The sequence below is a fragment of the Cervus elaphus genome, chromosome X (assembly GCF_910594005.1).
Source record: "Cervus elaphus chromosome X, mCerEla1.1, whole genome shotgun sequence".
NCBI classification, from domain to species: Eukaryota; Metazoa; Chordata; class Mammalia; order Artiodactyla; family Cervidae; genus Cervus; species Cervus elaphus.
In genome coordinates, this window is record NC_057848.1 from 139,135,552 (window position 1) to 139,158,878 (window position 23,327).

Sequence of the window (23,327 nt, forward strand, 5' to 3'; positions counted from 1 at the left end):
AAGTCCAGTACTGAGGATGGAAGAGTCATTTTAAACCACTTCTAAACCATTTCTAAACCACTTCTCCACAATTTCATGAGAAAGAAAAATAATTATTCTATCTTATTTGGGTCACTGTGTTTTTTTTTTTACAGCAGCATTACCTGTACCTTAACTAATACACCATTCATATAAATCAACCAAAAAAACCCCCAAACAGTTACCTTGTATATCTGAAGGAATACATCAGTCCATGAGCGTTTACTCCAGGCTTCAAAGTGTATCATATCTATAACAACAGGGTGCTTTCCCTTAGGTATGTGGGACAACTTGGCTGAGGCACTAGTGGAAGACTATAAGAAATAATATATTAAAATATTAATTACAATGCAAGGGAAATGTAAATCCAAAGTTTTAATTATTTAGCATATATATATATATTTTTCTTTTCATAAAACATTTACATGTCCTTTATACCCATTCATCCAGAATTCCAACTCTCCATGTGCCAGTAACACAAACTATCAACATAGATAACTTTCTGGAACTCACAGCCTCTATTTGAGGTAATAGGGTTACTCATTTATTGTACCTGCTAGATCATTTTGTGGCAAAAGCGGCAGTTCAGTCAGTTCAGTCGCTCAGTCGGGTCTGACTCTTTGCAGTCCCACGGACTGCAGCATGCCAGGCTTCCCTGTCCATCACCAACTCCCGAAGCTTGCTCAAACTCATGTCCATCAAGTCGGTGATGCCAAATGAGATGCAAAATTATTCTGAATTCTGAACCCCCCAAAGAGCCACACCCTTTGGATGAAGCCACAGGAACTCAGCAGAGGGCGGAAGAACAGGCGTCTGGCTCTTGTACTAACGTCATGTGGTGACTATAGTAACAGCGCTACAACTAACAGAGTTTCCTCAAAGCCGACAGACTTCTCATGACAATTCCTCTTCTCAATAGGTCTCCATAAAATGAATTGCATAATTTGAAAAAAATTGCTTAATTTCTCCCTATTCTCCACTAAAACTGAAGAAGGGAAGTAGCAATTGTCAGGGAAAATAAACCAATATTTTCTTTGAAAGATATATATTCTAAACATGTATTTTAAGAAAAAATTTACATAAGTACAGAACATTCTTCATTTCTAAGTCCCTTAAAAGAAGCAATCACCTGTATATTTAAGAAAGCCATGTAATCTATTTTGCGTGGGAACTCCACAGAGATTTTTAGACAAAAATATGTATATGTGCGTGCGTGTGACACACACGCACACATACTGTCTGGAGAGGCATAATCCTTAGGATATTTCATAAATAAAAATCAAGGATTCTAAACCAAAAACCAGTAAATTCAATAATAGTGAATTCAATAATTTCTCAGAAATTAAATTTCCTTACCGCAATTTCAATCCACTTCTTATAATCTTCTGGTTCAAGCAGAAATTCTGGCAGTACATGAGAAATACAAGCTCCTTGAGCACTAAAATTAAAAAAAAAACCCAATTATTATAGAATACTCACAATCCATCTATCACTTGCATTTGAACTTTAATGAAATTATTTCAATGTCATATAGTTTATACTTGTACTGAATTCTAATTTTAAAATTTATATAATTTTAAAACTCACCTTACCAATGAAATGTACATATGATGTCGCCTTCAGAGAATTCATAATGAGAAATAACTTACTAAGTGTCTATAACCATATACATACACATTTACATGCTAATGGGACATAGAGAGTTATATGATTTGGACCCTATTGTCAAGACCATTTTATTGTTGTTATAATATTATAAAATTGAAAAATACTTGCAAAAAGTTTGAACACTATAAAACATCTATTAGATAGATCATTAGTTACCCTATGTTCATTGAATGCCTATCACCACATATACCTGAATATATTAGAATAACATAAACCACTGCCTATTTTTCCGGAGTATATCCAAAAATTGCAGCCTCTTTGATTATATAAACTTGTAGTATCTGAAATGGCAAATATCTACTTATTTTATACATTTAAAAGCATATACATGTATATACTTTATCATATTTTATGGTATGTTTTTTTCACTGTCACATTTCTTGAAATACTTTTATCAAAAGTCTTTATATGCATGTACACTATTGCAAGAACCACTTTATAGACCTCTAATATAATTTTAGCAGGAGTGTTTCTCAGTGGGATTTTGGGTGTCACTAACTCATTTAGTGAGCAGACAACACTGCTTACTATAAGCATTTAACAGAGAATTTACCATTAGCATTTTACAGAGAATGCCAGATCTAGTACTTAACTCTATAAACACCCTCGGCAGCTTGCAGTCCTGTAACTAGTGACAAGTGGGAAAAAGAAAAAGCAGAAAGATTATGCTGAAAGCTCAAACCTTGAAGATAACACAGATGAATGAAAAGAGGTAGGGCCTGTTTGTGGGAGGTGAGGCAGAGAGCATGGTTCTAGAATTGTCAAGTTTGCTGTGGCCCAGGGCTAGAAAAAGCTATTGGAAGAAATCATGCTACAAACATAAAGCTCCTTTGTTTGGAAAATAAATGTCATTTCTTCTCTTTTCATTTCCCATCTGCATTTACATTATTCCTATGAATCTTCATTACACTGGAATTACTATAGGTTAAAATAAAATCTAATTTTAATGGTATACCACTACTTAGCAGAAGTAGCCACACTAAAGCCTATGTAAGAACTCAGTGAGATGATGCCCCAGTAACTTGAAATCCTAGTGGTAAAACAAAGACAACAACTCAGAGACTTATGAAGAAACTGTAATACTTCCTTGCATGCAAAGCCAAGACGGGATCTGAGGAGAAAATAGTCACTTCTATCAAATGCAACTGAGAGCCTAAGGAAAACTATCAGGGAACCACTAAACTGAGAGTTGCTTGAAGAGGGGGACCACAAGGGTATTCATTTGAATATTCCACATTGCTCACCAGAGAGTAGGCCCTTGGTAACAAACTGAGGCTGAAGAATGCATCTTTGCATTGTTAAAGGCAAGGCAACAAGCCCCAAATGGAGCTGCTTATACTGAACCCCATGCCACCAAATCAAGACTGAATTAGTTTTGGCTCCCCCAGAAATGGAACCGTAAACCAGTCAATCAGGAATCACCTGATCAGCACTAGTTCGGTCACTTGCCTGACAGACCTGCCATCCCCTAAAGGAAAGTAAACTTGGAATAACTAACCTTTTTTTTTTTTTGCTGTAAGGGCAGAACATTTTTTCTTTCTTCCCTTCTAAATTTGTCAGCTTGTCTAATAATCAAATTGACACAGGACAGATTAACATGGAACAAAACAAATTTAACTACATAACTGTGAAGTGAAGTGAAAGTCGCTCAGTCGTGTCTGACTCTGCGACATCTCTTGCCCTGTATACCTCTTCAGAGCTCCTTTCTCTGTGCTAGACTGAATGCTGACTAGCTGATGAATTGCTGAAAGCCAGTAAGATCTTCCCAGGTGGCACTAGTGGTAAAGAATACGCCTGCCAATGCAGGAGACACAGCTTTCATCCCTGGGTTGGGATGGCTATAGGGTCCATGGAATTCTCCAGGCCAGAATACTGGAGTGGGTAGCCTTTCCCTTCTCCAGGGGATCTTCCAAACCCAGGGATTGAACCCAGGTCTCCAGCATTGCAGGAAGATTCTTTACCAGCTGAGCCACAAGGGAAACCCTTATGGGAATCCCACAAAGACATGAAGACTCAAAGGTAGTCAGGCAGTTGAGGCTTACATACTATCCTGAGCTAAGGAGAAGGAGGTAGGGATCTGGGGCTTCAAGAAGGAGGAAAAAAATTCACAGGAAGATAGGAAGTACAAATGTTGGTAAACAAACGAGTGCCATGCCATGCCATGCAAATCAGTCTTTCTGATGTAAAAAGTGGTTTTTTGCTGGCAATAGCTCCCTTCCCGGTACAGGCCCCCCACCTAAATTCTTTTAGGCAGTTAAGGGAGAGGTAGAATGCTGTTCATGAGTCTGCTGGTTCTCAACTGCCATCTGCTGAAAACAATTCCCGTACTAAAGTGGGACATTTGGGGGTGACTTATTATGTTCCTGCTCATTGCCTCAGTTCAACTTCCTGTTCTTGCCCCCTTCTGCCTAGAAACATCTCTCACCCTGTATACCTCTTCAGAGCTCCTTTCTCTGTGCTAGACTGAATGCTAACTGATGAATTGCTGAAAGCCAGTAAGATCTTCCCAGGCGGCACTAACGGTAAAGAACACACCTGCCAATGCAGGAGACACAGCTTTGATCCCTGAGTTGGGATGATCCCCTGGAGGAGGGCATGGTAACCCACTCCAATATTCTTTGCCTGGAGAAGCCCATGGCCAGAGGAGCCTGTTGGGCTACGGTTCACAGGTCACAAAGAGTCAGACAAGATTGACGTGACTTAGCACAGCGGTAAGAACTTTCAAATTTACTCAGCTGAATTGTGTTGTTGCTTTAGTTTTTAAACATAGAAATATTTACTTAGTAAAGTATGATCCATACATTGTTCTTTTTTTTAATTTCACTTTATTTTTAATTGGAGGATAATTACTTTACAGTATTGTAATGGTTTCTGCCATACATCAACAGGAATCAGCCGTAGGTGTACACATGCCCCCCTCTCTCTTAAACCTCCCTGCCTCCTCCCTCCCCATCCCACCCCTCTAGGTTGTGACAGGGCACTGATTTTGGGTTCCCTGTGCCATGCAGCAAATTCCCACTGGCTACTTTGCTCTTTAATGGCACTTTATAGAGGCTGTTATGAAGTGAGAGGTAATAGAATAAGCCACGCTAAAATATGCCTCTTTTGCATACTGATTATTTGGAAAAACTGCAGACAGGAGAAAATCTGAAAACAGAGAAATGTTCTCCATTTGTAAGGGAAATCTACATTTATAAACAAAATTTACATTAGAAAGTGGGACTGTACCAGGAAGAGAGCTATTACCAGGGATAACTTTCTCACCCATGAGACCCATATGCATGGCAGAGTAAGCTTTCTGTATCAAACATTGCCTCCTCTCATCTTCCAGTAAATCCCACCCACCCCCACCCTTCTGCCTTACCCTTTGAAGCCCTAGACCCTTAAACACCTTAGGTCAGGACTGCATACAAATTTCAATATTCTGGCTGCCTTCTGAGTCATATCTTTGTGAGGTTACCATACTACCTACATACATAATTAAACCTGGTTTTTTTTCCTCATGTTAATCTGTCTTTTATTCTTGAAGTTCAGCCCAAAACTTACAGGGGTAAAGGGATAATTAGTTTTCCTCCTCTGTATGAGTCTCACTTCATTCTTTTCATTTTCAATATACCTCAAGGCCTAATTTCATCAATTGATAAGACAATATTTACAATTATCTTTTGCCAATAGATTTGATGTGTGGTCAGTACTTTTATAGGATTGACTCCCCATTGATTTGATTACATTTTACATTTGATTACATTTATGCAGTTTTCTATGTGAATCTTTGTCTGGGTTTACACTGAGTAGAACAAAACAAAATTAATTGAAATGACTTATTAAAATTTAAACTTAACCTGCAAAATTATACTTTCTCATTTACCACATAAAACATATAATTTTACTTGTACAGAAGTTCTCATTCGCTGACATCAAATTTACATGGGGAAGCTAATAACATTTATGATTATTCTGAACTTTAATACATTTATTTCCATAATGAAACATATACACATATCTTGGATTAATGGCCCAATTTTATTACTCATACTGTCACTCTCTAAATGTTGAAGAATTTTATCACAGCCAACATATACTGATAGGCATGTATTTGCTGATAAAAGAGCAATAAATTTGAATACCTTGGCTTTAATGCCAAAATTATTCTTCCATACCTGCATCCTCATACCATAAAATGTCAAAACAGAAACTACTCATGTTAATGTTAACCCTACTGGGAGCTGTGCCAATAACAATGCTCCAAGAATAACACGATGATCACAAGTGCATAGAGTTTAGTGATGCTATCAGAAAACTTTGATTTTTATAATGCACAAACACTAAGGATTTATTTAAATAACCAGACTTCCGTTTTTGTTCACATTTAACATTCCATTAGATTTTAAAAGCAAAACTAAACTTCCAAAATAATGGCATTATGATTTTTGCCTTATTGAATTAGAGCATTTTTATTGAATGAATCATCAAGGACCAAGTGTAGGAAGTGGTAAAATTAAAAGAGAAGTCATGTATTCTCTGTTTTAAACTCATAAAAATTTAAATAAAGTTCCCACTTTATCTAATAAAGACACACTTGAACAACCTTACAGACTGGAAGAAAATATTTGCAAGTGATGCGGCAAACAAAAACTTAATTTCCAAAATATACAAATGACTCCTACAACTCAATAACAACAACACTAAAAAAAAAAAAAAAAACCTCAATTGAAAAATGGGTAGAAGACCTAAATAGACAATTCTTCAAAGAAGACATACAGATGGCCAACAGACACCTGAAAAGATGCTCATCATCACTAATTATTAGAGAATTAGAGAAATGCAAATCAAAACTACAATGGGATATCACCTCATACCAGTCACAATGGACATCACTAAAAAGTCTATAAATAGTAAATGCTGGAGAGGGAGTGGAGAATAGGGAACCCTCCTACATTCATGGTGGGAATGTAAATTGGTAGCCCCACTATGGAAAACAGCTCTTTAAAAAAGTAAAACTAAAGTTGCCATACGATCCAGCAATCTTAGTCCTAGGCCTATACCTGAAAGTGAAAGTGAAAGCCACTCAGTTATGTCAGACTCTTTGTGATCCCATGAACTGTACAGTCCATGGAATTCTCCAGGCCAGAATACTGGAGTAGGTAGCCTTTCCCTTCTCCAGGGGATCTTCCCAACCCAGGGATCGAACCCAGGTCTCCCACATTGCAGGCGGATTCTTTACCAGCTGAGCCACAAGGGAAGCCCAAGAATACTAGAGTGGGTAGCCTATCCTTTCCCCAGGGGATCTCCCTGATCCAGGAATCGAATCCAGGTCTTTTGAATTGTAGGCGGATTCTTTATCAACTGAGCTATGAGGGAAGCCTATACCTAGACAAAACTAAATTTAAAAAAGTACATGGGCCCCAGTGTTCATTGTAGCACTACTTACAATAGCCAAAACATGGAAACAACCTAAATGTTCATTAAAAGATGAATAAACAAAACATGGAATATATATATACAAATATATATATATATATATATATATTTACACAATGGAATATTAGTCAGGCATAAAAAGAATGAAAGTGAAAGTTGCTCAGTCATGCCTGAGGGAATTCTCCAGGCCAGAATACTGGAGTGGGTAGCCTTTCCCTTTTCCAAGGGATCTTCCCAACCCAGGGATTGAACCCAGGTCTCCCACATTGCAGGCAGACTCTTTACCAGCTGAGCCACTAGGGAAGCCCAAGAATACTGGAGTAAGTAGCCTATCCCTTCTCCAGCAGATCTTCTCGACCCAGGAATTGAACTGGGGTCTCCTGCATCACAAGCAGATTCTCTACCAACTGAGCTATGAGGGAAGCCCTAAGAATAACGAAATAATGCCCTTTGCAGCATACATGAATGGAAATAGAGATTATCATCCTAAATGAAGTAAGTGAGAAAGAGAAAGACAAAAACAATGAACATATCTATGAAAGAGAACAGACTCATAGAGAATAAATGTGTGTTTTCCAAAGCAGGGATATGGAGGGAAGGATTGGGAGTTTGAGATTAGTAGATAAAAACTATTATATACACAATGGATAAGCAACAAGGTTCTACTATATATCACAGGAAACTATATTCAATATCCTGTGATAAGCCATAATGGAAAAGAATATGGAATATACATATATATGCACATATATATATATGAGTCACTTTGCTTTATAGGAGAAATGACCACAGCACTGTAAATCAACTATACTTCAATAATATTTTTAAAAAATTAAAATTAAAAAAAAGGCAGACATCATTGGCAAATACTTGTTTTCTGGCATTATTTTTTTAAAGATTTTTTTAATAGTCCCCCTATAAATATATTCCAAATCAGTAACTTAAGAAAAAAATCAAGTTACAGAGCATGCATAAAATACAAAGCAGCGATTTACAAGGAGATAGTAGTATCTTCATAACCAATATACCAAAATAATAAAACGACTACAGAGGAAAACTAAATTGACAGCAATGCCTTTCATGCAGCCCTCACGTCATGAGCACTGCAAAAGACAGAAGATTAACTATGAAACATAGCAATCTAGGCAAGCCCACACACATGTATATTTTGGGGATATTCCACCATCCTGAATAGTATCCATTTAGTTGACACAATTTTCAGATACTTCAGAGTTAAGTGCTTAATATTATCCACAAAAAAATAAAACTAAATATTAGTGTGTACATTTCGGAATGAGAATGAGCTTCTCCATTGATTTCAATAATATAGTGGAAGAAAACTTTCAGGTTTGTACAATGCCTAAATGCATTCTATTTAAACTCAAGGTACTATTTCATCTTACGTACTAAAAGAATACATGCCTTTAAGTGGTACCACTTGAGGAGAAATTAACCTCTCTTATATTCTTTAGATATACTGAAACCAGATATTTAACTGGACTATATTCCATAATATACTACAGAACTCAAAAATCAGCATTGTTAAAATAATTGGCCATGCTTGCTGGTGGCTATGGTGATAAAACTAGGTTGCATTTACTGGAAGGTTTTAAGACAAAATTAACACTTTGCCTTCGGATGCTAACAGCATTAAACCAGTTATTGCCTGAGCAATAAAATGCCACATTATATACTGCTGGGAAATTAGATAAGTTAAATGACTTGGGCTGCCTGATTACTGTAACAGAGGCACCTCAGGTGGAATTCCAGCAGTCTCTCCAGTTTCTAGCTACTACTGAAATCATCACAGTCTTTTGTGTTTATTAAGATAATTCTTCTCCAGAAAAAAGTGTTTGCCCCTCTGTAATCAATGTTGATGTTTACAAAAATTAAAGAACAAAATTTACTAAACTAAATAACCCTATTAAGGCATTTTAGAAACTGACTTCCAGAATTATGGAAAATGTATATGCTCTCAAAATTCTGCTATGTTTATAGGGCAATTCTTAGATTTATGGAAATATACTCTGCACTGAGAGGAGAGTATGTTAATTATAAGCTGCTCTGTGGCAAAATGATAGCTTATTTCTACAGTCTTCTTAATTTGATTTAATCAAGACCAATAGGTCTGAACTTCAAGGGATCAGGTTCTATTATGTCCTACAGTGACAGCTTCCATGACGAAAAGTAAACAATAATTGAGGAATCCAAACATTCAGCTTATTAAACTAAGGCTAGTGAAGCCAAAGCATGAAAAAAAGCTGCAGTCATTCGGAACAAATGGATGTTTTTATAAAGCTAAAATCAAAAGACTTAAGACATGGAAAAATTCATAAGTATGAGGAAGTAATAAGCACAAACATGACCACAAGAATTACAAATATATTTAAATCTCAGACCTGGGAATTGGACTATACACAGCCTTCTAGGAGAGGAGAGAAGCGCCTTATATGTTCCGACAGCACCGCACCTTTGGCTTGTTTTCAGTGGTTGGTGGAACATGAATAGGAACCACATTGTTGCCTGGAGACATGTCATTGTCACGTCTGTCTGACATTCGCTTCTGAGAAACAGTGCAGTATATCTCTGTCAAGATTGTCTGAAAACCAACTTCCACATTTGTAGGGTCTAGAGCAGATGTCTCAATGAATGACAAACCATTTTCTTCTGCAAAAGCTTTTGCTTCATCTGCAGGAACTGCCCTGAGATGGCGCAAACCACTCTCATTGCCCACAAGCATGATGATAATACTACTATCAGCGTGATCTCTCAGTTCTTTTAGCCATCGCTCTACATTTTCATATGTGAGATGTTTAGCAATGTCATAAACCAATAAGGCAACTACAGCTCCACAATAGTATGCTGATGTTGTACTGTGGTATTGTTCTTGCTCTGTTTTCCTGTCAACCTGGATGCTTCCTGTTGCAAACTCTACTCCAATGGTGCTTTTGCTTTCAAGATTAAACTCATTTCAAGGAAATCGAGACAGGAGATTACTCTTTCCAACACCAGAACCTCCAATAAGGACAACCTTGAAGAGGTAGTTGTACTTGTCGTCATGGGTGCCCACTGTGTGGCCTAGAAGTGAAGGGGTAGGAGCAGCCGTGGTACCGGTGGGATCAGGGGGCTTCGCTGCAGGGGTAACCCGAGCGCCAAGCTTCAGCTGCCGGACCCAGTAAAGAACCCCTCAAAGATTTTTTTTTTGATGTGCACCATTGTTTTGATGTGCATTTGTGCACCAAGTCCTTACTGAATCTGTTACAATATTGCTTCTGCTTTATGTCTTTTGGTTCTTAGGTCCCCAACCAGGGATTGAGCCAGCACACCTCTGCACTGAAAAGCGAAGTCTTAACCACTGGACAGCCAGGGAAGTCCCTTCTGGCATTCTTATATCAACAAAACATTTATTTCTAATAGATGAAGAGATTTTTAAAATATTCTATTTCCTGAAAGATCACAAGAGTCAGTTTTTGGTATGTCACGGATGGTTACCATACTGGAATAATTTAAGAAAACATTTTAGCATATCAAAGCCATATATCATAGTTTATTCAAATTAATAATAAAAATCTACTATGGGTCATCTAATATACATCTTATTATTTCTAATACTTTAAAACAATTATTTGGCTCTACCAGGTCTTAGTTCTGGCATGTGAACTCTTAGTTGCAGTATGTAGGATCTAGTTTCATGACCAGGAATTGAACCCTGGCCCCCTGCATTGGGAGCATGGAGTCTTAGCATTGAACCACCAGGGAAGTCTCTATTTCTAATACTTTTTATCAACCAAAGAAGTTTATTAATTATCAGCATCAATTTTACAGATACTGAAATTTGATCTTAAACATGTAGACAAAAGTACAAAAAAGGTACAATTTAAGCCTTCATCTGTCTGATTCAAAAGTCATATGCTTTTAATCTACTTCAGTATACTATTCCAGAATCACTTCTTTATGATGTTGCTCAGAAATACTGATATAAATTTTTAAAGAGAAAAGAAGTGAAATCATGAATGAAATTAATTTACTTATAAAGGGAAGAGGGTTAGTTTTTCTAAGTATATTTTTTTAGTATATGAACAATTTATTTTAAAAATCAATGAGTCCAACAGACTGGGAATGGTTCTGAAAACAATGGTATCTCATTGCAAGTGAGGTTTATGAAGAGTTTTTAACAACATGGGGAATAGTTTAAGTTTAAAAAAAGCAGGATTACAATATGTTGGGAAGGTTCGACGGGGTTGGGGGGGCTTCCTTGGTGGCTCAGTGTTAACAAATCCACCTGCCAATGCAGGAGACACAGGTTCGATCCCTGGTCTGGGAATATTCCACATACCTCGGAGCAACTAAGCCCATGTGTCACAACTATTGAGTCTATGCTCCAGAGCTTGGGAACCACAACTACCCAGCCCATGCGCTGCAACCACTGAAGCCCATGAGCTCTAGAGCTCATACTCCGCAGCAAGAGAAGCTACCTCAACAAGAAGTCCACACACTGCAGCTAGAGAGAAGCCCTCTGCAGAAAAGCCCATGCAGCAATGAAGACCCAATACAGAAAAAAATAAAATAAATAAATAAAAATGAAAAAAAATACATTTGGAAGGAAATTTCAACTAATAAATACCATAAACTTGACTTGAAGGAAATACAGTAAAATGTTAAGCAAAGTTAAAAAATAGTCAATGAAATTAGAAAGTAACAGCTATAGTAGTTTTGTTTTATGTGATATTCTACTTTATAGTTTCAATGTAGGATACCTGATGTTTATATTTTGCTTTTATATTTTTATATTATAGAAATTACAAATAAAAAAGTCTTTTTTTTCCAATGAAAATCACATTATAAAAATGATTACTGAAAATAAACAAATGAAATTATATCAAAGGATATTAGGCACTGTATTAGTCAACTCAGGCTATCATAAGAGAATACCACAGGCTGGGTCTCTTGCACAATAGAAATTTATTTTGTCACAATTCTAGAGGCAGAATTCCAAGAATTAGCAAGGTGCCAACCAATTCTGTTTCTGGTGAGACCTCTCTTCCTTAGGAGACAGCTTTGGGTCCCACCTTTATGACACCATTAACCATAATTACATCCAAAAGGCCCTATCTCCAAACACAGTCACATTGGGGGTTAGGGTTTCAACAAGTGTGAACTTTGGGGAGACATAATTCATTCCATAACAGACACAAAAGACAGAAAACCTTAAGAATATTATTTCAAATATAGAAATATAAATTTATTGTAAAATATAACACTCACTTACATGATATTAAAAAAAAAATAGAAGACATACTGTATTATTGTGGTCTGATGTATGTGCTTCCAAAAGTCATATGTTAAAATCCTAACCCTCAGTATTTCAGAATGTTGACTACATTGGGAGTTAAGGCCTTTAAAGAGGTAATTAAGGTAAAAGGAAGCCCTCAGACTGGGCCCTAATACAATCTGACTGGTGTCCTTACAAGAATATGGAGTTTAGACACACAGAGAGACACCAGAGATTTCTGCACAGAGAAAAGGTCATGTGGATAGAGAGAGAAGGCGTCTGTCTGCAAGCCAAGCCAGAGGCCTCAGAAGAGAATCAATTTGCAGACATCTTGATCTTGTACTTCAAGGTTCCAAAACTGTGAGAAAACAAATTTCTATTGTTTAAGGCTTCTAGTCTGTGGTATTTTGTTACGGTTTCTCTAGCAAACTAACAGATATTACAGAATAAAAGCCTTAAAAGTTATTTTTAAGACTTTATGGTTTAACATTATACATAATGTTCAATGTACGGCAGTCACAGTATTATATACCCTACCTTTCTCCAACTTGACCCTTTCTTACTGGTTATACTTCTTTTTAGAATGCAAACTCATTACCTTTTCTCCTTTTAGCCCTAATTTTTATATTTTGCAAAAGTTTCCATACCATTTTAGGACTGTCCTGAGATTCAATTTCAAGGTTTTATTCCTTTCACTACATAAGTTCAAAATGCAAATCTCTGTGAGAGACAATATTAATAAATATTTAAGGAACTTTGGCTCCATTCCATGTTATCAATGACCTTGGGTGTTAGAGATGCCAGATGAATCAGAGATGCTTCCTGTCCTCAGCATGCTTACATATTAATGAGATGCACAGATTCATGAGTAAGTCAGTGGTGCTCAAAGTAATTTATATAGTTACACACAAATGTGCTGTTTTCCTTAACTGACAGCATCTTTCTCATTCTCCCACCCAGACTGGATGCAGAGGAAGAGGGTGGAATGTAGTCTTGGATCTTCACATATCTTAGCCTCTTCTACCCTGAACAGTCTCATTACAGCAACTCTGTTCTTTGGGATAAACAGTCAGAATTTCAGACCTTCCCATCCCCCCAACGAGATGGCATCTGGGAAGAGCAAATAGAGCTTCAATTTCAGGTTGCCTCACTTTTGTGAGTTTCTTCTAAAGCTATGTATATAATTTTTGTAATTTGAATTTGATATTATTTTCTAAAGGAAGGGTCTCCACATTGTGTAAGGCCTCTCAGAATGTGGGTCAGCCCTGAAGTGGGCTTCCATGAGGTGGGGAGAGGGACTCTTGTACCTGCATGCAGGTGGCATTACTTTTCTGGATCCTCAGTCTCTTTGGCAATGACCTCTCCCTCTCCACCTGGAGCTAGTTGACATGTGGCCATCTGCTGCTGAGGCCTGAGATGGGGATCTTGAACCTCTCCTCTTAGTCCCACCCAGAACCAAGAGGGTCTCTCATAACTGCCCCAGTTACTTCCCAGTCGTCACATGTTTTTCATTAATACTGTGGCTGCAGAAACAGCCACCTCCTACTCTTCTGCCTGTTCAGTGGAGTCCCTCTGATTCAGTCAGCCTCCATAACAGATTGCCTGGGTTTTAACTCAGTCACCTTCAGTGACTTTGAAACTCCTATATCCCTTTCAAGCGACAAGAAACTTAAGCCAGTTTTGGTTACTGACATGACAGTGAGAGCCTAAGACACAAAGAAAAAATATTTTGTACGGTACCATCGAATTTTTAAGACTATAGTATTGCTAGGGACTGAAAAATTGTGATCTGGAAATTAAAAAAACAAACAAACAACTGAACACCAAATCTTTCATTTGCATTCCTATTGTAAGTTTCCTCTTCTTACCCTCCACCCCCATCTCTGCTAAAGAAGGTGAATGAATATCTCCAGCCAACTCTGGAGTAGATTCTATATACAAAGTAGCAACATATAGAAACACAATATTATATTTTAAAATATATTATTTATTTCATAAAGCCCATAAATAGTTACAAGTAACAAATGGTTACTAAGTGGTAGTTAGTAACTTTGTGGTTACAGGAGCATAGTAATTGGAGTAATAACACTGCCTATGGATGGGGAGAGTTCCAGTGGACAAAGATAGTGCAAATATAGGCAGAGGAAGTGTTATAAATCCACCAACATACCCCTGAGACTTTTAATGAAAGCCACTTGCCATTTAATCTTTGCAGAGGAACATAGACATTATGCTGACAAGTATTTTTCTGGTATTTTCTATCAACCATTTATGGAACCTTTCATATGCTTACTTTTTTAAATATTAAAACACTTTAACATGCAGACTAAAAGTTCACAGTATCCAGAATTTGAGGTTATACTAACAGTAATCTGAGGAACACATTTATTGATTTCATCCTTTTTTTAGTTCAACAGATTTCTGTAGTTGCCTTACATGAAGATTCTCAAGATGAGGTCATAGATAAGAAGTATCAATATCATTTGGAAACTTGTTATAAATGCAAATTAGTATCATAAACTCTGTGAGGAAGAGTCAGTAACCTGCTTAACACACTATGTCAATGATTTGGATGCATGATAAAGTTTGAGAATGATTGCCTTAGATTATAAATTCAATAGGTCATAAAATGCTTATTTTCTATGACTTCTCTAAGGTATATATTACTGGGTTTCATACAAATATATATATATATATATAATAGAAATTTAGGAAATATTTTACAAAAAGGCAAATAATATCAAAGTCTGTTTATCTATTTACCCACCCATCTACTTACTTATCTATCCATCCACGCCATAATTACATTTTTAAATTAGTATAACCATTCTCTTACCTGAGAAACTCAAGAAGTAAAGAATGTTGGCAGTGAAGCTGAATCACCCTTTCAGGGTAATCCACAGGTAAAGACTGACTTGAATTAATTCCAGGTGGCATTTTTCCACACAGGTGGACCAGCACATCATAAATGGTCTTATTATATTTGGAAAAGTCACTCTGTCTGGAAAATTTTTTGGCCGATAGGGCTGATGAGTACACTTGTATTTTATACACATCCCTATGGGAAAATAATATTAAAATTAAAAACATCTTAAAATGTTATAAAAAACCATTCTCAATGACTAAATACAGTTCTATTTAAAATCAAATGAGAAATTATACAATTCACTTCATTTACCTATTTTTTGTGAGTAAAAATTTGATTTTCTTAATAACCCCAGAAGTTTCTAGTAACTTGCTTTAAGCACACATCATTATCTAATGGTGCTGCTGTTAAGGCTGAAAGATTGGACTGTGATTAGAAAATGTTAAGGGCTTTGGAAAAACAGAATAAAGGTTAAATTCTAGACCCACTACCTATAATTGTGTGAGTATAATGAGTTATTTAAACTTATTTAACTCAATTTTGTGGGCTTCCCTCATATCTCAGTTGGTAAAGAATTCGCCTGGAATGCAGGAGACACCGGTTTGATTCCTGGGTCAGGAAGATCCCCTGGAGAAGGGATAGGCTACGCACTCCAGTATTCTTGGGCTTCCCTTGTGGCTCAGCTGGTAAAGAATCCACCTGCAATGAGGGAGACCTGGGTTCGATCCCTGGGTTGGGAAGATCCCCTGGAGAAGGGAAAGGCTACCACTCCAGTATTTTGGCCTGGAGAATTCCATGGATACAGTCCATGGGGTCACAAAGAATTGGACACGACTGAGCGAGTTTCACTTTCAACTCAATTTTGTACAGTATAAATTGGAGACAATAATGCCTACAATAATTTATAAGACATTTCCAACATTCATCAAACACACACACACACACACAAAGACATATTTATATACATTTGCTCAATATTGATACTTTAATACTTAGAAGGGCACATCCTCCACATTGGCCACATGAGTGGGGATCCTCACCTCAGAGATAAAGTCCAGAGAGCCATTGTTTCCATATATTTTTCTGCACTTTAAGTAAGACGATACAATCTCTATTTCCTGATACCTCCCATTCCAAGTTGTGACTTTTCTGCTCTTTATGTAAGATAATACAATCTCTATTTCCTGATACCTCACATACCAAGTTGTGATGCATGTTAATTTTCAAATGGAGTAAAAAAAAAACAAGTCCAACCAACTCTTGCTACCTACAGTTTATGAAAGATCTAATACTATTCTGCATATTTGGTTGCTAGCAATAAGAATCACAAATGCATCACTAGCTTAGACTAACAAATAAAAAGTCCCCAAGGGGCCATTTTGAATGGCAGTTCTCTAGTTTAGTAGCTAGTAGGGATATACAGCAAATTCAAAAGAAACTATAAGTTTTAAGGGTTTCAGTATCGTTCCTCAAAGCCTTGCTCTGACACTTATTCTGTGACTTTATGAAAGTTATTTGACCTTTCTCTCCTCAACCTTCTGAAAATAATAAACCTAGTATATCCTGAAATCACCAACAAATCAAATACTTTATGGAGAAAATTAGCACCATCATGGGCCTTAAAATATTTCTATGAAAAAATTATGAAAAAGATAAATGATAGACCAAAATAGAATTAAAACAAATCAATGAACAAATAAAAACGGGGGGAAAATGAGTGCAAATGAAAGAAATAATAAATAATAAGTGGGCACACAGAGGCCCCATTTATAATAGTTATAAGACACAGATTTTAAATTCAGTGCATGTACTATGTTTAAAATTGAGAATCTTGTCACTGAACTATAAATTATATTAAGAAAAGACTAAATGGAAAATTTACAGATAAGCAAATCCAGTAAGTAAAACTAAGAGAGCAATGGATGAGTTTAACAGCAGGTTAAGTCAAGTGAAAAGCAAACTAATGAACTGAAATACAGGCTATAGGAAAGCACCATACTGCAATACAGAACAACAAAAGGATGGGAAATATAGGAGACTGAGCAAAGAAGAGGAGCCCAAAAGAATGCAGCAGTCACATAACTTGAAAGGACACAGGGTGAAAACTTTCAAAATTGACAACAAAAAAAAATCAAACTACAGATGAAAGAATCACTATGAATCCCAATAAGAATAACTACAAAGAAAACTGGTAGGCACTTCAGAGTAAAGCTGTTGAAACCAAATATAAAAAGAAACTCTTAAAAGTGCTCTGCTTACCCACAAAAAGAAAATATCTTCAAAGCAGTAAAAATTAAAATTTCAGATGACTTAACAGAAACAGAATACAGAAGAAAATGACATATTTTAAATAAGCTTAAAGAAAATAGTTGCCAACCTTAAATCCTATACCAAATTATACAATTAGAATAAAGGTGGAAAAAATACAGCTATTTTCAGAAACAAAACACAGAATTTGTTACCGATGACTTTAATGCAAAGATCTAAAGATAATTATTTGAGAGGAAGAAAATCATCTTGAGTGAGAAATTAAAGATATAAAAAGAATGAAGAAAAATTAAATCAGTAAATATATGAGCAAATGTTGACTGATTATAATAATAGCATCAATATCCAGGGTATACATACACTCCAGATATTTTACATATATATATATATATATATATATATATAAAGTATATAATTATACAACAATAGTGTATGTTGGAAGGAAGAAGATAAAGTTAACATATAATTCCCTGTAACATCAGGGAAGAGAATAAAATTATTAATTATGATAAGACTTCAATAACATATGTATGCCATTATGTGTAAAGTAATCATTAAAAGAATTATAGAAGTGTACTTCTAAGCTTGTAGAGGATAAATCATGAAATAAGAGAACAGTTAATCAGTGCAAAAGAAGGCAAAAAAGGAGAGAGAGGGTAGACAGAAAAACAGAAGAACTTAAAAACATCACAGATCTAAATCTAAATTCATAGTATTTGCATTAAATTTATACAAACCGAAAACTTGAATTAAAGGAAAAAGAATAATATGAAACAAGCTAAATATAGGATATACAAAGAGACATAACCAAAATCCTCAGAAATAAAGATCTATGTAAAAGCTTCAAAATGTTATGTAAATATTAACCAGAAGTAAAATGCCTATATTAATAAAATACAGCTTAGAATTTAAGGCACAAAGCATTACTAAGTATAAAGAAAGACATTCCACTGGCAATGCACCACAAACGTATATTACAGCTGCATATTTGAATTAGTCATGGAAGTTCACCATCATTCTAAGAGGAGATTAAGAAAGAGAGAATGGAGAAAATAGAGACAACAAAGGGAAGGAAACAGCAGAACATGAGGCAGAGAAAAACAGTTAAAACCCACTGAAATGTTGTGAAGTAATTAGCCTCCAACTAATAAAAAAATTAAAAAAAAAATGAGTTTTCTAAGTGAGAGGGCCTACTGAAAGCCAAGTAGATTGATATATCAATGTATCAATATATATATATAAATATCAATATATCAATATCATATAAAATGTTCCCACACTCAGATTTTACTTCAATAACTTGCAGAATAGATTAACAGAAATAATGGAAACCATAAAATAACTTTGAGAGAATGAACGTGGTACTCACAAAATCAGGTGGCCATTGGCCACCTGATGCAAAGAGCCAACTCATTAGAAAAGACCCTGGTGCTGGGAAAGATTGAAGGCAGGAGGAAAAGGGGACGACAGAGAATGGGATGGTTGGGTGGCATCACTGACTCAATGGATATGAGTTTGAGCAAGCTCTGGGAGATGGTAAAGGACAGGGAAGCCTGGCGTTCTACAACCCCTGGGAGCGCAAAGATGGGGGCGTAAAGAGTCGGACATGACTGAGCGATTGAACACACACACTCACAAAATACGATATCAAACTTCTCATCAGAAATACTGAATGATTCTAGCTGTATGGGATAATGTAGGAGGAGGGGGTCAACTATTGGCAACATTACATGACCTTGTAAAAGTGTCTTCTTAGCCTGACAGTCCATGATCCAAAAATTCCAAACAAAGAATTACCACTCAATAACACTGTTACTTGGACAATGTAACAATTCAAAGTCTTTTGGTTGTGAATAGCTTCTTTCCCAGAGCTAGAGACCCTCCTACTCCTCTAGAACTGCCTTTGCCCAGGGGGTATGCATGAGCTACTTCTCATTTGTCAAAAAAATCAAAGTTCTCAGTTCCATCAGGAAACAAGGAGACCCACAAAGTCACCAGTAGGGATAAAAAACAGAACAGTTACTAGGAAATCATCCAAAACTGTAAGAGCTTTTTAAACCTTTTATTATTTGATAAAGTGATCCTGCCTCTGAGAACCTTCCTATATAACATCTAGAAATGTTTGCTACCACCTGTAAACAGACACATTCAATCTCAGCATTGTTTTTAAGAAAATAACCAAACAAAGTAACAGAAGTAAATGCCCAACAATTAGTGAGAATCAGCAAGTAAATAATGACACAAGAATGCAATAACATACAACAAATTAGCAATCAATATTATAGTAAAATATTAGAAACTGAAAATTAAAATCATAAGCTCTATCAAAAGCAACAAAAAATGAGAATGCTTAATAGCAAAAATTCTGGGATGCATTCAATGTGGAATAGAAATAAATTTATAGGCCTGAAAATAATTAAGCATACCATTCAAGTTTAAAGGAAAAGTAAATCACAAAGAAAACCAACCAGCAGTATTTAGAAAATGCAGAGATGAATAAATCAATCTAACAGCTTATTCATTAAGAGACATAAAAGTAAAATATCTAAATCAAGAAAATATAAAATTAAAATTATAGCGATCTTAAACATACAAACCATACTACTACTAGTTACAAGTGTTACATAATGAATTGTAAATGCTCAATGATTTCTCTGAAAATTAAAAAAAAATAATTAGAATACACTAAAACTAGATACACTTTTCAGTAGAAAAAAACAACAAAACAGAAAACTGAAAAATTAAAAGGGAATAATTTCTCTAAAAAATTCCCTGGAGTCAGATGATTTATGATTGAGTCTATAAATCAGCAACTCAATCTATGACGCTGATAATATTTATTAAAAAACTGAAAAAGGTACAGGAAAACTAAACAGAGTAACCAAGCTCACGCCTGTGTATAGATGCAAAACTTCTAATGCAGCCTGTCTAGTTACACAGATTAGTAATTGCCCCTATGGTGCCAGCAAGTTACCCCAGTGATGAAAAAGGAGGTAGGAAAACTCTTAAGAACCACTACACCAGTATTAACAACAGAGGTGCCTAAATTCCCGTCAAAATTAACAATAGAATTAAGTGGCTTGATATGACCAATGCAGTTAACTGTTTTAAACATTCTGAGTAATAAAACAACACATGAAAGAGGTAAAGATACTGTCAAACAGGAGATAGTATCAAAGAAATTGTGTCTTCCCTCTTCACTATTTACTATCCATCACCCTGATGACACTCTTGATAGACAGCTGAATTTCATTTATACAGAAATAAAATAATCCTGTTTTATACAGTTTCTAAATTTTTCAAGTTTAAAAGGATATCTTGCCCATATCATCCATTCTCATTTCACAGATGAGGAAACTGAGGTTCAGAGACTTTCAGGGCTTGCTCCAAATCACTGGATGTTTAGAAGAAATTTAAAAGTACATGCATACTCAAAAATTTCTATTTGCATCCTTTTGCTTTTCTAATAGTCTCCTCATAATTGATCAGTTTAGAATAAATTAACATTGAGTTTCACTTCAAACCATCTCACTAAACAGATATTTATATGATACAAGGCAAACATAGAGAAATGTTAGAGAAAAATATAGCTGTTACCTTCTTACAGTCTCTGGAATACGAAGAGAATGGGGGCCTTCAGGCCAACCGAAAAGACTGAACCAGGTCTGAACTGCATTTATAGTCTTCAGAAAGAAGTCATATGTCCTTGTTCCTTCTTTAGGAGAAAAGAATTCCTTGTCTTTTGCCTCCTTTTTCATAAATCTATTGCCTTTCTTTGGCATTTCATATTTGCTTGACTTTAATCTTTCAGGTATTATTTCCATTCCTAAAATTCACATTTGTTTATAAAAAAGGATTACTTGACAATAAGGTAAAATAATCTGTCAGCTAGTCCTATCTGTATGCAGACAAATGGAACTCATTCTGCAAATTATTCTATGTTCTCAAAGAAACTCTGATCACTTTACTGTAGCTTAAAATTAAACCTTATTTTCAAATGGCCAACAGAAATACTTTAAAAAGATATGTTTCAATAAAGAAAACTATTAAATTTTCTTCATGTCGTAACATTCCCCGAAATGGAAGCTTTCATTTTATATTACATATGTAAAATATTTAGACAGTTCTTCAGTTTTACTTATTAGACAGAATTAAACTTTAGCTGAATAACTTAAAAAAAACAAAAAATTGGTTTTGGATTCAAAATGACTTTCTGTCCAAGTGAAGCACTTCGATAAAACAAAACATGTTCGAGCTAAATAAATTTTCAAGAATATAAAATGATTTTATCATGCTTTGGTTTTCAAAAATATCTGCCAATGTACAAGCACACACTCATTTCAAAACCTCTCAGCATTTAATTTGGCTTGGTCCACTCAATTAACGGAAAATTTTCAATATTATCCACACCCAGAGAAAGGAATATTTGAAAAGTTAATCGCAAATAACTATATCAAGTTCACATATTTATCTGTGTGCAACATGTTCTTCCCGGGTGGCTCAGTGGGAACCTACTTGCAATGCAGGAGCCACAGGAGCTGCGGGTTCAATCCTTGGGCCGGGAAGATCCCCTGGAGGAGGGCATGGCAACCCACTCCAGTATTCTTGCCTGGAAAATCCCATGGACAGAGGAGCCTAGTGGGCTATAGTCATAGGGTCATAAAGAGTCAGACACGACTGAAGCGACTTAGCACATACATCTATTTCTGAGATAAGCAACATTGGACCCAGCTAATTAGGAAATGACCCCCGAGTTCAGCAGTTTGCAAATTATGTACAAAGGGTACCTGTACAGAGAGTCTCAGCAAATTCACAGGGGCTCTACCAGATATTTAACATTTTAGTTAAATACCACTATAACATCTGCTTCATATCATATATACTACTACTCTAGGTTTTTCTACCAAACTAATGAATGGAACTGCTTGGTATGGCTTTTGGCTTAAGAGAAAAATATTAAGATATTAAGCCTATCATGAGCCAAAAACAGAGAATTTCTACTCTAAATCATTGGAAAGAGCACCCAAAGCAGAAAGTGAAAGTGTTAGTCGCTCAGTCGTGTCTGACTCTTTGCTATCCCATGAACTGTAACCCGCCAGGCTCCTCTGTCCATGGAATTCTCCTGGAAAGAATACTGGAGTGAGTATTTCCTCCTCCAGAGGATCTTCCCAACTCAGGTATTGAACCCAGGTTTCCTGCATTGCAGGAAGATTCTTTACTGTCTGGGCCATCAGGGAAGCCCTTCAAAGCAGATGACCCTCTTAAAACTAGTGACAAATTCAGCTTTCTTCATGAATTTCTTATTACTTGAAAAATGTCTAAGTTTTGAATCAAATAATATTAAACAGATAATGTTTTGGATTGGGTTGGAGAGGTACACTATGTATTTGCCACATACCAATAAACAATTTTCTCTTTGCAGGCTCAGCACCACTACATTTACCAGGAGCAGTAGAGGGTAAGCCAGTTTCTCGACTGGCAAGCAGACTCTTGCTTTCAACCTTCACAGAACTGGCATCCTTTTCTACAAATGACATATTGGATCAGAGTAGGTCAAACAAGCATTTGTGAATTCACTATCAAATTACTGAACCTGAATTTCATAATTATATATATATAAACATTACAGTAAATATGTATATATATATACATACACACATACATACAGTACAAAATAAAAAATCTAAGTTCCCATTACTCATGAATAAGATGTATAATAAGAAGAAAATAAAGAGTGACATGAACTGAACTGAATGAACTTTATAAGGCAATTATTATGATATATCAAAGTTACTGGAGAATGAACAATGTTCA

General features: G+C 35.9%; 1 protein-coding gene and 1 pseudogene across 1 annotated transcript in view; both read right to left on the reverse strand.

Moving 5' to 3' along the window:
* CFAP47 (cilia and flagella associated protein 47) overlaps positions 1–23,327 on the reverse strand; it is a 479,971-nt gene that overhangs the window by 289,078 nt on the left and 167,566 nt on the right. The window contains exons 28-32 of the mRNA XM_043897451.1: positions 22,912–23,037; positions 21,111–21,339; positions 15,216–15,437; positions 1,375–1,456; positions 204–332 (exon numbers count right to left, since the gene is read on the reverse strand). Coding sequence (XP_043753386.1) covers positions 204–332; positions 1,375–1,456; positions 15,216–15,437; positions 21,111–21,339; positions 22,912–23,037 — 788 coding nt within the window. The remainder of the gene's footprint in view (positions 1–203; positions 333–1,374; positions 1,457–15,215; positions 15,438–21,110; positions 21,340–22,911; positions 23,038–23,327) is intronic.
* LOC122689377 lies at positions 9,554–14,260 on the reverse strand (annotated as a pseudogene).